The sequence below is a fragment of the Alosa sapidissima genome, chromosome 16 (assembly GCF_018492685.1).
Source record: "Alosa sapidissima isolate fAloSap1 chromosome 16, fAloSap1.pri, whole genome shotgun sequence".
Classification (NCBI taxonomy): Eukaryota; Metazoa; Chordata; class Actinopteri; order Clupeiformes; family Clupeidae; genus Alosa; species Alosa sapidissima.
Window position 1 is genome coordinate 8,990,640 of NC_055972.1, and position 18,640 is coordinate 9,009,279.

The following is an 18,640-nucleotide window of genomic DNA, read 5'->3' on the forward strand; positions in this document are numbered from 1 at the left end:
ATTTAACAGCCTCTTTAAAAGCAACAACAACAGGAACAACAGCACAGGCACTTTTGGGGTAAAGCAGCACGCCTCTCGCCTCGCGCTCTATTTTGGCTTTCTACCTCAGGGCGTCTGTTCTGCTGATACGCACAGACGGAATCCCACAATGGCAGTCATCATGCAGGAGGCTGCTCTCCAGGAAGGCCAATGTGGTAGACCACCCAGGATCTGTCGAGGAGGAACAACAGACACACATTTTCCCGTCTCTCTCTCTCTCTCTCTCTCTCTCTCTCTCTCTCTCTCTCTCTCTCTCTCTCTCTCTCTTTCTCTCTCTATCTCTCTCTCGCTTTTTTTCTCCCCCTCGCGGCTGTCGTTCTATACATCTGTCTGCGCTGTCTGGAGAGGAAGCAGTGGGTCTTCATCGAGGCCTTGGCCTAATGCTAGATACAGTGATGTGATATTGCAGGCCTTTGTTGCCCTCCTAATGAAAAACATTAACAAGAAATGAGGCCCTGGGCATGCTTAATATCTAGGAGATGCTGTTTACATTACAGATGAATACTTCCATGGGTTCTATGAGGTGAAGAAAATGCACAGACACACACACACACACACAGAGAGAGAGAAAGACACACGCAAACTCACTCTGTTCTCCTGATAACATAAAATACATGCTTACGTGCACAGCACTAAATCCAAATGCTTCACGCTCTCGTTCTCTGAAGAATGCATAGCTTGAGATGAAATGCCTGCGACTGTGTGTGAGTGAGTGTGTATGTGTGTGTGTGTGTGTGTGTGTATATATATATGTGTGTGTGTGTGTAGAGGTGGCGGTCTGATCGCATTTCCCCCCGGCACTCATGCACTATGTAGGGGCAAGCGGGATAAACATGATGAGACAGCGGCCGGGCCGAGTGTGACGGGTAGAACACAGATGTTTACAGAGGCGTGCGGCAGCGCGGCGGCCTGGCCTGTTTCAGCCGCGCTCTTATCTCCGCTGCGCTCGGGCCAGGCCGCCCGCGCTGCCGGGGCCTCCACTCCTCGCGTCTCGTCTCGTCTCGTCTCGTCTCGGCTGGAGGGCGTAATAGCAGTGAGAGGAGCCACCTCTGCTGAAGGCACGTCAGCCAAGCGCCACGGCCGCCGCTGACACAGCCTGTGTGGGAAGCACAGCCTCAAATCACAGGCCTCCAGCTATCACCTCAGCATGTGCCTCTGGGTGTGTGTGTGTGTGTGTGTGTGTGTGTGTGTGTGTGTGTGTGTGTGTGTGTGTGTGTGTGTGTGTGGCAGAGAGAAAGGGGAGGGGGGGGGGGGGGCACAGTGTTGCGGTTGCATTGCGACATGCAGAGAGTCAGGGTCAGACAGAGAATGGCCAAGAGGCCCTGGAGGCAGGTATTCATCGACACCAGCTGCAACAGGAGAGTGAGAGTGTGTGTGTGTGTGTGTGTGTATGTATGTGTGTTCAGACACAGCACAAGCACCCACAATAGAAAACAGTGACTCAAACATGTCTGCTGGGGCGTAAGAGCCCCTGGGGCATCTCATTCACACACACACACACACACACACACACACACACACACACAGACGAGAGAGAGAGAGACCCACCTATTCCTTATACTTACTCACTGAGGCACATGTCTTTAATACAATGTGAGACAGAAGGGAAGTGTTGATGAAACTCCTGCTCTCATTTGGTAAAGTGTCAGCAGTGCAGGATTCAGATCCCTGACAAAGACAATTAGGAATCTGGACAAGCAAAACAAACTTGAGACACAAGCACACAGAGTCCACTGTATTGTGTCCAACAACGGCCCCACAGGCAGATGATGTGAGAGAGACAACATGATTGAGAAAGAGCACAAAGGGGGAAAAACATAAGTGGATTGTGAAGAAACACTCGGACATTTGAAACAAGCAGATCCATTTCAGAAATGTACTGACAATAAATGAAAGTAAAGCGTGAAGTGAAGCGATTATAAAAAAAAAGACAAAACAAATCATGAAAGCAGCTTTAAGCTTATTGCAGACATAGATCTATTTATGGGAAGATAAACAAGAGAGTGACAAATGGGAGACTTATAAGGTCACTGAACAGGCACAGAGCCATGGCAGCTGAACTATGTTATCTTGTGCCTTTTTCCACAAAATGACAGAAATGACATGACGTGCTACACACTTCATATGCAAAGGCATCTCACGGTGTTGTTTAACGGTGTGATTCTTGCCGGTGCTCTCATCAACACTGTCATCTGACATATCTCTGACATATCTCCAACAAGAAACAAATTTGAATTTAACGCCTGTATATTTAATCAGACAGAGTGCATATAGGCTAGAGCACGGTTTTTAAAATGTCATACCCATCATCGTACAGGGAATTTACATAATTACTAGGTGTTGCACTCCATAACCACATAATCACAAGCCCCACATGCGTTCTTATCTGACTTCATATCATCTGCTTGCACAATAAACACACCAGACATGTGGGTTACATTGGATGAATTTCAGTGTTCCTAATTAACACCTCTAAAAGTTCTAGGAAAATAAAAAAAATATTTTGTCAGTCACCAATGTGCAGTGCACTCCATCAAATAATTTAACCTTGATTTCGAGTTAATAGGAGGTTAATGGAGACAGGAGACATGTCTACATTGTGTGTCTATATGGCTTCATAGGTAAAGTTAGCAGTGAATTCAGAATTATACAGTCAATTTGATGAGAGTGAGCCACTAAGAAACTTGGCAAGACTTTAGTATAGGAGATTATAAATACATTTGGCAACATCAATTTGTACACCCCTAATCCTATTAAAAGCTATGTATGACAAGAACACTATAGCTAAGCCATTTTAGTGGATGCCACGATCAAAGCTAATAAGCTTAATGATGAGAACACTGAGAAAAAATGGCTAGCACATTAGCACATAACCAATGACACTAAGACCACAAAACTCTCAGTATGAGAAGCACTTCCAGACAGATATGGGATTCATATCAGGAACAAAATAATAATGAATAAAGAGATGGAATGAGAGGCTAAGAGGAGCAGTCATCCACTGGACGGCCGTAAAAGACCCAGAATCAGGAGTCTGGCACTGCTACACAGAGTATTGATCCAGCCTGTGATGATCAAGGCAAAGGCCGCCATTTTGCCTTGCTCTCTCCCATTGCGCGCCCGAGAGCTCTCATTCCAACACCAAAGACAGAGAGAGAGAGCTGTCATGTTGGGGGAGATGAGCACAAAGAGCGGCCTGGGCCCGCAGCCGCAGGAAGCACCTGCCCCAAACGCCAAGCGCAGACCTTCAAAACAAACAGCCTCGGCAGCGCCCAGACAGACACGCAGACAGACACGCAGACAGAGACAGACAGACAGACAGACAGACAGACAGACGGATGGGCACACAGGACACAAAGAACTCCAACAGTACTGTCTCAACGTGTATGGAACTGGCAAAGATGATGAAAAAAAACATATAAACCACAAAGACTACAAAAGAAATATTTCTTTGTTTAGATTTTCCTTTGCCTTAAACTTACCAATTACAGTTTATCTTCTATAGGAATTAGAACAATCGACCTATTGATAAAGGCATCTTTTTAAAACATGACAAGGACATCATCTCTCCTGCCAACAGGACAGGACAAAGGCTTTCAGTTGTCTGAAAATGAGATGAGTTGTGACAGGATGTGGATGCATGAGATGAGCGTGGCTGAATATTACTTTACAGCAGAAGGGCCGGAGTGGTGGTGCTTAAGGGGGGGTAAGGTGTGATGAAAGTCTGGGCCTTTGCTGGGTGTCCCTCGTCTCCCATTACCTCAAACAAGTCTGCTGACGGATGCTGCCAGTTGGCACACAGACCCGCGGATGCGGTGTCCATTGTGCCACCATCTGCCTACTGTTCTCTGTCCCAATATCGGGTGATCCGGGGATAACATTTTCTAAGATGTCAGCGCGCTGAGGTTACAGTTGTAACTCTTATTCAATGTGAGAGAAAGAGACTCGTCCAGACGGCGTTATTGTGTTCCAGGTCAGCATTGTCAGTTTGCATCTCAACACTGGCAAACGCGGGCTGGCAGGTGAATCTGGCGAGAGAGCCTGTCTGACTGACCTAAATGTCTGGGTCCAGCGTGTAAAGGAATCCAGTGTCCAGAAACTATTGTGTGGAGACCAGAGACGAGGACGAGGAGGGGGGAGGACTGAGAGAAAGAGAGACCGACAGACTGCCTGACAGGCTTTAGCCACTCTTAGAAAATTTGTGTTTTATTTCTCAACCCTCTTTACAGTTGTCTCTCTCTAAAATAGAATAATTTAGGAGAAGACGTAAATTTCTGCTGTGGGGTAAACACAGAGAGTGGCTGAATGGAAACACAACAGTAGGTTGCCCAGTCTTTGTACCGAGGTGACAGAGCACTAGGCCAAATAGGCTGGCAGAAGCAGAGGTTCTGTCAAATCAAAGAGGTAATTTAAGTATGCGTGTTGTAGCCAGCAGTCAGAATAAACTTTACCCTCAGATGACACCATGTCATTTCATGTGCCAGACTAGCCTGACTGTAGAGCTAAATTAGCAAGGGCCAAAACTCACTGAAAATGTCACTTTAAGCAGTACCACAAGACTTCTCCTTCAATCCTTCAGCAGTTAGTTAGCATTAGATTTTAGGGTAGGATTTACATAACAAAAGCTGACAGTGGACAGTATGAAATGACCTTGGTTAATGACACCTTGGATGAGTTTCAAGCTCTTAAGTGTGTGACAGCCTTATTTAGGACGGCTCATCCACAAATCTGTCAGCTAACTGCCAAACACCAGCATTCAGAAGGTCATATTGCTGATATAAATAGAGCCTTACTAATGTCAGAAGTCAAGAGCATTCTCCCCACCTGTGTTACACATACTTAATTACAAAACAAGATGTGACTGACTTGATCCAAACATGGGCAAGTTTTTATTTTTCTTTCAAGTGAATCCATATTTTTGAAAGACCTTTCTCCTTTTGTCATGGTCTGTATTCATGTTACAGGTTGAAAAAAAAAAAAAACTCAAGAAGCTCAAATCTGAACTCCATAGTCTCCTTGCCTACTTCTGCTGGTGTGTGTGTGTGTGTGTGTGTGTGTGTGTGTGTGTGTGTGTGTGTGTGTGTGTGTGTGTGTGTGTGTGTGTGTGTGTGTGTGTCGTGGGCCGTTTGATCAGGCTCTGTGTGAGTGTGGGCTGAATGAGCTGTGAGTGGCACTTGACCCTGGGGACCTGAGTCCGACTCCACAGTGCACCAGGACCTTGTGGGAGGCCAGCGCTTCTACTGGGGCCTCAAGCTTTTTCTTTCTCTCACTCTCACTCAAAAACATGTGTGTGCATGCATACACACACACACACACACACACACACACACACACACACACACACTTGTATACACCTCTGCATGTATACACACTGAAGAATAGGCCTTGAATAGGTCTCTCCAGACAAATGGGCTGAAATAAGTACTCATAGCACTAAAGCCGTTGAGATAATGACAAATCCTTACATGCCTTTCAAATGGAAAGCTGAGGTTTTCTTCTCAGCCCAGTAAATCAGTGTAAGACAAAATAAAGATCTTCAGAAAACTCAACTCTGTGAAGTGTTAGAGCAACACTGTACAGTACTGGATTCTTTAGTCCATGCCATGCTACATGATTCCTATGCAATCCATCCAAATGGAGTAAGGTCTTTATAAACGCTGTGATGCTTTTGACAACTTAAGCTCGGAGTTCAGCCTTTTGGCCCCCTAATCCCCCTCAGAGGCCGAGGGGTTCAGCGCACGGACGGGGGGTAGTCTGAGCCAGTGCCTGGGATCCTTCAGTGAGTAGCCCAACCCAGACCACAAACACAGGCCAACCTGCTCAGCCCACATGCACCAGCCAAGGCGTCAGGTCGACCTGTTCCGACAGGCTACCCCCAGCCTGACCCGCAGGTAGCCCCCTGGGGACATTAATTATGGAGCACTCTGACTTGTCGAAAGAGGAAAAAAAGGCAGGAATACAGAACAAAACAAGGAAAAGAAAAAAGCAAGCTGTTGTTACAGTATCTGTCAAGCGCTAATCGCGTCCCGCACCGCAACACGCCTTTACTCGATTGGGTTTCCCATTAATCATCCATAGGCCAAAACACTTTGCCTTCTTGCTGCTTTTGTTTTGCCTTTTTCGGAAGCAGATTAAACTTTAAACCCCTCATCCCTGTCCATTCCACCTGAACCTGGACGCCTAACTGCTCCCACTATCCGACTCAACAGCCACGTCTCCCCCGGGACCCACCCAGCCTATTTATTTACTACAGGTCTTCCTAATGGTCAATCGGCTGATCGCAAATAAAAGTCAGTGCTGTCACACAGCTAATACGGCTCAGTCAATCCCTGTCACGTAAAACAATGAAATATTAATTGACTAATGCAATTGGGTAATGGAAGCGACAGCGACATATATATTACCTTTAAGTGTTACTGATTATTTTAACAGGATGTTGGATGGGCATCTTTCTATCAGCTCATAAAATTTACCACAGGTGCATTAAGATATATTAACTTGTCCTCATGGGCCGACAAGTGGAGAGTTTACGGACAGTGACTAACCTAAAAAAAAACCATCATATCATCTATCATCATATAAAAAAACTCTGCCTGTCGAGTGTATATGTTAGGCACCACATAGCACAGCTTAGAACAACAATGGTTTGTTGAATCCCTGCTTGTCAACAGCTATTCTTGCCTGTAAGTCAGGAAGACAGGAGGAAATGGATGGGTGGAGATGCGGGCCAGAGCGAAAGTGGTCAGGGGTCAAACCTTTTTGAAGGTTATTTTTTGCCGGGATCCAAATAACTGGCCTCGATGGTGTATTAGTCCCTGTCCAAATGGTGTATTAATGATGCAAAGTTAACACAGACTAAATAACAGTGTCTCGCCGTGTTGACAGCTTCAGAAATAATTGACCAATGTGCTCCCATGCAGAGAGACAATGGGCAGAGAATTCAATCCAACAACTGACAGAACCCATTGAACATGTCACCCAATTCTGCATCTACAGCCAGCAAAAGCAGGTAAAGGAAAACACTCGTGCTAGCTACGGCTAGTGCCACCTATGTGAGTAAATCACCTGTCTCAATTAAATATGGCCGAGTTAAGTAATTTCCTGACAGGGTGCTAGTGTACTACAAAAGGCTGGGATTTACATGCTGTCAAGCACAAGGCGGATAATCCATTCTCTCTCCTCTCACTTGAAGAGACAGTTTTTGCTTTTGAATATAACAGCCACTCACCCAACACAGTAAGGTGACTCATCCACCACCTGTGCAACGCCTGCTATTATGGGCTAAACCAGTACAAATAAATCACAGTGCAAAGATTAGCATTTGCTTTAAGGATTTCATGTTGGGTAAATACTGTACACAGACACCGTGAGGCTAGCATAAAGCACATTGTGCAATTCTCTATCCATGTTCTCTCCCTTCTCATGTGAACAAGCTGCACAAAAAAGTGTCAACTTCAACAATGAGGTCACAGAAACAAAACACTAAAAGGTAGACAAAGCACAGTTTTCTCTGCCTGAACATGACCTGCCGGCAACAGTGACACAGACCACAAAGCGCCGTCGGCGTGAGGACTTCCTTAAAGCTATACTGCCTTCCCAAACAATGCCAACCCCGACAAGAAAATACCAGCCACCAAAGTCACAGAATACTGTCTGTTCAAAGTTCACAATGCCTCTCCAAGGTCTGTCTGACTTCTCTTTTCTCTCCCCCTCTCTCTTCCCTCTCTCCTCTCCCCCTCTCCCTCTCTCCTTTCTTGCACATATGTGTTCCCATTCAGCGGTTGGGGGGCTATCATCATCTCAGGCATGACAGTAGGTGGAAACGCTATCTTTCATTACACAAAGTATAAATAGTGTAATCTATCAGCTCTGTCAATCAGGATGATTGATTATGGCCTGTCACAGAAAGAGAGTGACATATTAGAAAAGTTCTGTTAACAATGCCTATTGCGAGTGTGGCCTGCCACAGAGGCGAGTGATTAATGTGTTGTCAGTCTGTAATCCCACACCCCTGGCTAATGAGGCAGGAATTTATCATCTTTACGGAGTGGCAGATGTCAGAGGGAAAGGAATCCAAGTGCTGGAAACAATATACTTTTTTCCCCCCTCACCGTGCCTGACGTGTCTGACAAGCTCTGAAAACCACAAAGAGGCCTTGTGTAAGCACTAACTTGAATGGGGCGACTTTCATTTGGCATCCACCTCGGCTTTCGGCGAGTCAACAACTCCTCGGAGCCGCGAGCAGAGTTCTCGTAACTTCACGCTGTCGTTTTAATCGTCACTGATGGTGTGTTACGAGCTGTTAGGGAGATTTAAGTCGTGTTTTACCCTCTCTCAGGGCACGAACAAAATACAATATCATTTTTAATGTCACTTCTCCTTGTGTGCAATCTCTTTTTCACGTCATTAAAAACAGACACAGCTTAGTGTTTGTTTATGGCAGGCAAATCAACACAAATGTATGTTTTAGTTGTGAGTCATCACGATTTGTGGGAGGTGTGGTGTGGACTCTAATGGAGCTAATGGTCCTGGTGGGACTAAGAACCAGGGACCCAGCATTGCTGTGTCATAAACAAAAACAGCTTGAAAGAACAAATAACAAACAGCAAAACGGTTTTCAGCTATCTTTTTCATGCAAAATTCAGTCTTCAGCATGATTTAGAAGCAGAAAACAAAAAGGGCAAATGAGCTCATCTGATTTCCAAAGGTCTCTCCCAGAGGGACACGTCTCTTCTGCATTCCGGCGTGTAAAATGTTAGCTCCGAGCCACAGCCCTGTCATTAGCGCTGCTGGCATGCTAGCTTGTGCATAGTTCAAAGTGACACGATTAGCATTATCTGATCAAATTGGATACGGGATTATTTTAAGTAGGCCTAATGATCTGGCTCCTCCTGAACCCCAACTTTGGCAGCATCCCGAGCATCAACAGAGGACCACAGAGCCCCTCCGAAACAAGCCATCTGTGTTTAATTAGTCTGGCAGTGTCTTAGCATCAGAGGGAAGCTGAAAAGTTAAACCGTAATTAAACAATGAACACTGGCACACTGGGACCCACTTGTCTCCGTGCTGTAATTGGAAAAAACATAATTTAATAAGTATTGTAACTGAAGTGAAACTACAGTGATCACTGAAAGAAAAGTCTGCTGGTGGGCTATTAACCTCTGGACAACAGAGTAGACAGTGTAGTGATGGGACAGTCCAAAACATGCTGGCAGACCTGCTTTAAAAGGACATGACGTGTTTTCCATGAATCTTCATGCTGCTTTTCAGAGACAACCAATAACAGATGTTCAAGCAAGCAAGTATGCACAATTAAATATGCAATAAGTCTTTCAAATCTTTTCCTGTAACACCATCTTTTTTAGTTTGTTTGCTATGACAAACCCCTGAGCGCATTAGAGGTAATGATGATAAATGAGACATCAAGTATGATGCAGATCTTTACTGCATTACAACTTATAATTGTTCAGGCGGAGACCTTTTTTGTCAGCTGCGAAATCCAGTAACAGACAAAAGACATAACAGAAAGCGAACACCAGACCACTCGCATAGCAACGTCCCCATATTTTCCGCTTAGGCATAATTATCAGCCTGGCAACACCCCGCAGAAATACTGGAAAACATCTGTTTGTTTTCAGGCTGAAATGCATATCACTTCTCCAGTGAGTTTGTCGTGACATTGAGGTCACATGCCCCTATCATTTTGCTTTGAACAAGTTCATAAATCAATCTCCCAACTATTACTAACAATTAAATCTGCCTTAAAGTTTTACTATCTGTTTATAATGTGCAATGTCATCTGATTTATGTGGACACAATGAGTCACTCCCTGTAATTGCGGGTGTTTTTTGTGGACGGTGCCCTCACACTGACCCTCTTCCTCCAGCTGCCAGATCACTTACGACAGCATTTTCCAGCCTCAATGCAAACACTCACTCTCGGGACACCTTCGTGCCTCGGAAACACAGATATGTCCGAGAGCTGCTCCAACCTGTGGAGTAAGGCACAAGCATAGCTCTTATTACACTATCAGCATGTGAGATTGCTTAGGAGAGCTTCATATTTTTCAAAAGGTCAGCACACTGGTTAACTTTATTTTTCTCTGCTCTACTACGGCTGCTAATAGCATCTTAAATTACATTTTCGACAACCCCTCCGCCATCTAATGTGCATGTAAAAAGCATGAGGCCTTTGGAGTGCTTAAATCAAGCACCCAATTAATAATTCTGCCCTTGTGATCTACACTGATTTAAAGTAGTCCTCAAGTCATGCAGCAAAATGAGGTTGGCCGGCTTAGGTGAAATTTGTCTTAAAGAAATGGCTATAAACTTTTGTTTCCAAGCGATCTGCTTCACGGGGCTCCTGCTTCCCATCGAGAGTGATATTTTTATGACTTTGTCTCCAAGGAAAGATTTATCCTGTGAAATGATTCAGCAAACTCACTGAAGGCACATTTGTGGACAGCCATTCTGCCGGCTGTTTATTATGTTGGAAACGCTTCGGGGAACTCATAATTCTCGAGCAAAGAGATGAATATGGCAACAAGCTTTACAAGTCATACAAGAGAGATTACAGCCCAAAGAAAAACAATACGGGTCTGTCCATCTCACTTCCCCTGGCCTAATAAAGTGGAAAACACACCAGCCATCATCCGCAGGGCCCCAGAGTGAAGTATTCCTCCCTGACTCTGCTGTCCTGCTACAGACTGCGCCCTGCGATGAAAAGCAGATTAACAATAAGAGAAGCCCTGAAAGGATCCCACTTCATAACTTTCCTGGCCGTGCCACCATCAATTAGCCTGGAGAAGCCTGTGCCTGTGACTGGAGCTGATGGGAGCTCGAGGTTGGCTCAGGCCATCCACACTCGGGTCCGGGCCCAGTCGTCTGCTTCTCATTACCCACTGGAGGATGTGGGAGAGAGTCGGTATCACAATAAGAAAGTCACATCCAATGCCTCATCCAAGCCTAATCTAACTGACATTTCAGGCACCATTATACCCTTACGTAGCTACCAAACAGCATTCGGTAAGGGGGAGGTGGAGCGAGTAGACGAGGTTACTTCATCCATTGTAATGAAATAAATGAGTGGAAGAGAAAAAAGGAAAATACTTTTGACATGCTGATGTCGGTGAAATATTCATTTGGTTTGAACCCTGTGGTTCTTGCAGAATCTTTGGGGCCAAGAGGAACAAAAACGTGCTTGCGCAGGTTGCCAAAGTGTTGTCAGGGTGTTTTGACAGACACGACCAGTTAAACTAAAGAGTCTTTGACAACATCATAGACGGTTCATGGTACCTCCAGAGGAAGTTAAGGAACTAGCCCACACTTCACCACATGCATTTTTCCGAAAGCAGCCCGGCGACTCCATGCGGTTTAACGCCATCACATTCCATGACCTCCAAGTGCTCAAAGAGAATTATCACATTATGGCATTCCTGCACGCCCAATTTCCCAAAAATACAGCTTAAGGGTTTCCACTTTCCTGCTCCTAACCGTGCCTTTGGAGACAGAGAGACAGAGAGAGAAAGAGGAAAAATACTTAAATACCCTTTTTGAATTTCCTTGTTTACTCCAGGTACTTGTTTATCCCCTCTCCCCCATTGGTCAAATTGCTCTCATTTGCCGCCTAAGAAATCCAATAAAACTGAGGCCCAATTATGCTGTCGTCATAACTACAGCCTACAAAATGACCTTCCTCGCTTCCATCATATCAAACCCACTGCAACTAAAGACAACAGCCTACAGACAGATCATTTTGTACCACTTACATTAATATACAGTTGTAGGGACCACTGGTGCATGCTGGAAGGAAAATCAATGTTGAGAAGAGAGGCTTTTCAACACGCCATCGCTAATGTCTCCTTGAGCTAAACTGCAAAGGTGCTTGTGTTTCAAAACATTTCAGATGTCCAGTGTTTGGAAAGGCTCGGCCTGAACCATGATGAAATCCAGTAATCTGTGTATATTTACTCCATACTGCAAAGAGCAACAGCCTCGGGATCAGCCTGCTTCAGATGACAATCCTTAAAAAAAAAATCTGTTTTCTACACCAATGATTCTGGATGTAATTTGCCAGCCTTGGAAAAGGTTATAGTAGTTATGGTATTCATATTGTATTAAAGTGTATTGCACTTTTATGAAAACCATATGGAGGATGAAGTGTCATGGCAGAGCCGTGATTGAAAAGCAGCTTTAAGCATGGTCACACTTCATTCTGGGCTGATGCAGCGAGGATTCAAAAGTTCAGGCCAGCCCCTTCTGAAGCTTGTGTTTACCCTCTCTTCTCCATGGATATGCTGCAGGCTGCTCCTCCACACTGATACGCGCTGGATGAGATTACATACAGTACACACTGAGGTCATTCATGTGACAGACGCGGCGCACTAATGCTCACTGTTCACTGACAGGACAGGCACGGAGTGTGGAGCACATGATCAAAGGAATCAGATCTTTCATATGGCCCTGCTGTATTATATGGGTGCAGTCTTAGAACATCGTCATGTTAAAACAATCATCCCAGTTTCCATTTCAGTGCCATTTGAAGTGCTTCCCATGCTGAAGTGGGTAGACCATGCAGAACCTCAATTCAATTAAAAACAAATAACAATTTAAAAGAATATATGAAGAGTTCATTTCCAAAAATCTAAATTTTTACGAATATTCATAAACCATGTGTTTTTTATTGTGCATTTCATGTAGTGTCAATCAAAGTGCTGTTGGATTGTTTTGATTTAAAATACATCAAATCCAATCAACCCAGCAATCCAGTTTGATTGATGTTACCTGTATTTCTTTTGTTATATTTCCATTAAAATGAAGGATATCTATTTTTTAATTATTATTTCCTTATATATTACCATACAAAATCAAACACTTTGAAAAAAAGGATCCAAAAACAATCTATTTATGTTTATGCAACCATTTTTTTATGGTTATGGTCTATTCTGTCTGTAGAACACACGATGGAGAATGTTGGGAAAAGCCAATGCACTAATTACAGTCTGCTGCAAGTGCCGCTAGTGGCTGCCTTGTCTCTCAGAAGAAGGCAAGACGCCCCACTGGACGGCACATAAAAGAAAACACAAATAACTAATTATGCCAACATCCTTCTGCAGCCCTCATTGCGTGGTGGGTCTGTCGGTGGAGCTTGTTAATTGGTGACCTGCACTATTGGTCAGCAGACAATCAGAGACAATGATGAAGGCAATTAGGGGGAGTGCGCACACACACGCCCCACGGAGCTTGTTATGGCTGCCACATCACGTCTCATCTAGCTCAAAACAAGCGCGTTGGAAACACCGGCGTGACAGCTTTTGTGGACGGGCGCGATCGCGGGATGCCGGAGCATCAGCCAGCTTCTTGCACATGAAGCAAACCCACAGAGATGGGCATTGTCTGGAAGACTAGCCACGCACATCATTCAGGGGAGAACTCATCTGCTCTATTAGTATGATGTGGGATGCTAAAAGAGATCATAGACTTTCCTACACCACATACTGTATGTCCTATAAATCAGAACTCTGAGGATTACAAGGAACATCTAAATTAATTTCACAATTCATTCACTCATTCGTTCATTTATTTATTTATTCAGAGATTACAACCCTACGGTTGGCACTTGCCATATTCAGAGTTTTGTGTGTGCAAACAACAGGCCCTGGGCTCCTTCGGCTCTGTTTCTACTGTACTGTGCGCTCAGCCTGTCAAGTGTGGGCTTTTGTTCTTGCCATTCTACATCCATGTTTACCTCCCCAAATCCAGCACTAGGACTCTTGGGTGGATTCTGAAATGATCCCCACTGTAAATATTTTATGACTGCACAATTACATGAAATCAAATCTTAACTAAAGCTGTTCATTCAAATTCCCTGAAGGGAGGTGGAGGGGGGAGCACATTTCAAACAATCTCTCTCCCGTACACACACACAGGCACACACACACACACACACACACGCACACGCAAGCACACACAAGCCGGAAAAAGGCCAGAGTGTATTCAGAAGAAAAAGGGAGAGCAGGAGAAAGAGAGAAGAATAATTGCAAATGCGCAGGATAATTAAGCGATTGTGACTGTCGTGTACGTGAGCTGTCGGCCTGATCTGGATGGCTGTCACACTTGGCGACACAAGGCCGAGTGGACAGGCGCCGTCGCCTTTGATCTGGGTTCATGCATACGGAATGAGGTCAGGCGTTGGTCATTAAAAAGAACCTTCCTGTCCCGGCTTCAGACCGCCACAGAGCCGCCGCTTCAAAAGGAGCCGCCAGCACTCACTCTGAAGGGCGAGCTTTTGACAATTAGACAAGTGCAAACAATGATAGAGAGAAGGGGGGCCGTGATGCTGTGCAATGAAAGGTGGATAGTATTGTGGTAACCCCCCCCCCCCCCCACACACACACTCACACACACACACCACTCTAGAGGTCCTAATACTCATCAGTGGGAGGGGTGCGTCTGGGTGACCTATTTGGTGATTAGGAGCAGCTATGCCACTTTCACATACACTAAGGGCCTACCCTTAGGGGAAATCTTCCATTTAAAGATATTGTCCAAAGCCTTATTGTTTTACATTAACAGGGGAGAGTTAACCTCTCGAGTCAGCGGAGCGATACATCACCTCTTCACCCTTGGGCTTGACCACCTTCATGAAGGCCCCCCGGGCCAGGGCTTCCGCCTGCTCTCTTTTGGTCACTTTCCTGGTGTCCAGGAACTTCAGGTTAGGCATTTTGTGTAGCACAAAGTATCTGGAAAACAACAGAACAACAGCAACATCTTGTCAAGATGTATTTCAGTAAAATGCCTACGAGGGATTGTTTTCTCCTTTCCAACACATCTGAAAAATAAACATGGACATTTGTCTCTGCATAAATATGTGTGACAAACAGAAAACCATTGATCAAAAACGGGGCATTGTGCAACAATAGCTGGATCTTATTACATTTTTTTTTTCCACTGGGAATATACAACACAAAATTGTAGCTCGTAAATCAAAAATACACTAATTTCAATTTGTCAAATATTCACAGTGCTTGAATGAAATTTAAAATGAGAACTTGTTTACTTGTGGTACAAAACATTACCAGTGATTATATCTGTACACGGGTAATCACCTTCAAAGTAGGATAAAAATAAGAATACATATAAATAGAATACAAAATAGACCTCGTCTGCCATGCCTGTCATTCTAGCAGCATCACAGCCCTCTTTCTCTGCCTTTCAGAGACTTCTTTCATTGGGAAGGGGGGGAAATGTCATAAGATAATGGCAGGAATACGGAGATGACAACAGATTCTTTTCACAGGCGGCGCTGAGACGGAGGAAGCGGCGTGTCAGGACTGAACTTCAGACAGCAGTTAAGTGGAGGGTGAGAACAGACAGGGGTCTGGGCAGGGCCGCGGCAGAGAGCAGACACTGTGCTCGCGTACCACGCAGCTGGGACAAATGCACCGTGATGATGACAATGATGAAGGCAGAGAGCAGAAACCGCTGGCATGCCTTTCAACACCAACGCATCGCTGGGGACCGGAGCCATGTTTGCCAGGTCTGCTTAGGACAAGGGCCACTAATTGATTTCTTTTCCATGGTAGTTAGCATAGCCTTGTGTACTACTAAGACAATAACATGAGCCATCTCAAGCTAGTAACAACATTTTGGTTCTCATTAGATGTTAAAGAAGCAAATAGTAATACAAAGTTACTGAGTGTTTATGGTTTTATGCGATTGTGCAGTAACATGATTTAAAAAAAAATCTTTATAATGATAATAATGTGCTTTCAAACACAAGTACAACTACACTAGAGGGCGCTGCAACAAATTGCCTCTGATAAACAAGCATTAGAGCCCCACAGCTTACACACAACAAGAACAGCCATCTTGAATAGCAAAATCATTGAAAACACCATTTCAAAATCTATCTAAAAATGTATATTATCGGAGATTATTTATTAACAACGCAAATTTAAGTCTTATAACCAATGATGACAATTAAAAACATATTAAAATATTTGGTTTCTGGTTCGTTTCCTTGTGAAAATCTATGTATGTGTATGTGCATGTGTGAGAGTGTGTATGTGGGCATGTGTGTAAGTGTAGGTGTGAAAGCATGGACACACACTTCTGTAGGTGTTGTTTCTGTGGCCCCTGAGGGCAGGAACTGTCCATCAAACTCTTTGTTCTTTTCCCCCCTAACACAGATTGGGCGAAGAGATAGCGTCAGTGGAAGGGCTCGGTAAACACATGAGTCAGAGAGGACAGGGGCTGGGGCTGGGGCTGCATTCCTCCCCGGCAGGACATCCATCCTTTACTGCAGACGGGTGTCACTGGCTCGCCGGCTCCAGCTGTATTTCTCCCAGAGACTCCAGCCCACACAAGTAAACAATGATGGATGGGTGCTGGGGGCTGTGGTAAAACCCAGCCGCGTGTATTTATGCCTTTTCATTTCATTTGACTAATTGAAGGAGCCGGGAGAGCGGCACAATATTTCACTGGCACGTTGAGAGGCGTGCGGGCGTGCGGGCGGGCGGGCCGACACACTCGAGGCTCACGGCTGCCCAAGGCCGGTCCTGGCATGACCTACGCGCTGCCTAACCTTGTCAGACATGAAATCTGCATCGTGCTCCACTTGATGTATTACTCCGTGACACATTATGAATATTACATCACAAACCCACAGATGCTGTCAATCAGCAGAAGAATGCCCTTCCCCCGGATTAAGTGAAGCATAGGCAGCAGTGCGGGCCGAGGCAGCGCATTTAAGCTTCATCTGTACGGTAAATGATTAATACTGTACACAGAGTCAGAGAGAAATGCACTCCCGCTCCAGACAGACAAAGGAACGCTTTTCTCCCCCCCCCTCCTTTTTTTTTGCCTCTGTGATCGCGTTTGGCATTGAAAAGCTGACAAATGTGGTTAAAGAGCGTGGCAGCGGGCTCCTGTAAGTAGTGGGCCTAATAATTAATGCATCATTTCTGCTTGTACTGCGGCATTGCAAAACACTCATTTGCGGTGATCACAATTCACTCATGAAATCGAATTCTGCTTTCTCTCCTCGCCACCCAACTAGAGTGGTGGGTAGACGACCCTTTGGAGAGGAGTGCGGTGATAAATAATATAAATAAGAGCCCTCTCTAGAGCATGATTTACTGCTGCACTTGCGTCCTGTGCAATAACTGTTCATCCAAAAAATATGAATGGTTAGCAAACAAAACAAGCCCTGCAGACAAATATCACCAACAAATGTTCTGGTGAGAGCAAGAGGAAAAACGCGTGGACGACATAATGATGGATATTCAAACACACTTCAAACTCTTCACTATGTGGAAAAGCAAACATGAAGGGGGGGGGGGGTAGAAGAAATGTTAAAGGCAATATACAAAACCTCTGGCTGTGTAGGATGAAACATCACCTGTATCTCTGGTAGTCGCCCTCGTCTTTGTCCAAGCTCACCAGCTGATTGGGGCAGGCCTCATTTCCCAGCAGGCTTAGGTACCCCAGCGCCGGCACCACTTCCGCCAAATGCTCCAGTAGAGCCTCGATATCAGTGAGGTGTCAGAGGTCGAGGGTCAAGGATTCAAGCGCTGTTAATTACATTAGCATGTTTTGCCCCGGCACGGCACAACAGCCCTCCCCCCCAGCCTCCGCATCCATATCCACCCACACCCCCGCCCCCGAAAGCACAGGGCTGTCAAATTTACCACCGCCCTCAAAGGCATGTCAGCAGGCATTGTGCTCAGGGCCGACGGAGGGGCGAAATTTAAGGCAGGGAATTTGGCATATGCTGAGAGAATCTGGCTGCTTTTTGTGGCCCTTGTTTCTTTTCTTTATTTCCAAGGTAGCTTGGTGCAGATCATTAAAAACATTGACAAAATGATGGATGCCCTGTGGTTTCATAAAAAAAAAAAAAAAAAACGCTTAGCAAATCCCAGAGCCATGGAAACTTTTCCGATGTGGAAACAAACAGCCACTTCACGGGCGCATTCATCACTAATACATTCACTTCATTGGAAAATTGAGCCCCCAAAGTGTCAAAATACAACGGCACTAATGCGGCACTTGAATTGAAATGGCACCATGCCACTACAGGATGTAAATAATTGCCCCATTAGCATGTGCCGACCACTTCACTACAGAATTCTGCTATGGAGCAGCATTGCTGACATGCTCTTAAATGAGGCCTGGGTTATAATGTGCACACTGGAAGAGAGTGTGTGTGTGTGTGTGTGTGTGTGTGTGTGTGTGTGTGTGTGTGTGTGTGTGTGTGTGTGTGTGTGTGTGTGTGTGTGTGTGTGTGTGTGTGTGCATCATTACCATGCAGATAGTTGAGGATACAGAGGGGTAGTACCACACACTGCTAAACTTCCTCTAAAAACACCTGCATTTCTGCAACATCGTGGAGACTCATGGAGACTAATCAAAGTACAGCTGATGCTAAATCCCCACTTTACTACAACTCTAGTATAAAACATGAACATATCTTGACATATACTATATAATAACACCAAAAATTACCAGTTTTGCACCTTGTACATTGAATTGATTTTGTAAGTAAGAATATACGTGATTAAAACTGTTGTCATGTTGAAGGGCAAAACAGGTGTATCTTTTAT

The 18,640-nt window shown here is 44.9% G+C and overlaps 1 protein-coding gene across 1 annotated transcript in view; it reads right to left on the minus strand.

Annotated features, from left to right (window-relative positions):
* lrmda (leucine rich melanocyte differentiation associated) overlaps positions 1–18,640 on the minus strand; it is a 195,120-nt gene that overhangs the window by 49,307 nt on the left and 127,173 nt on the right. The window contains exons 4-5 of the mRNA XM_042066373.1: positions 17,440–17,579; positions 14,653–14,779 (exon numbers count right to left, since the gene is read on the minus strand). Of these exons, the coding sequence (XP_041922307.1) occupies positions 14,653–14,779; positions 17,440–17,579 (267 nt within the window). The remainder of the gene's footprint in view (positions 1–14,652; positions 14,780–17,439; positions 17,580–18,640) is intronic.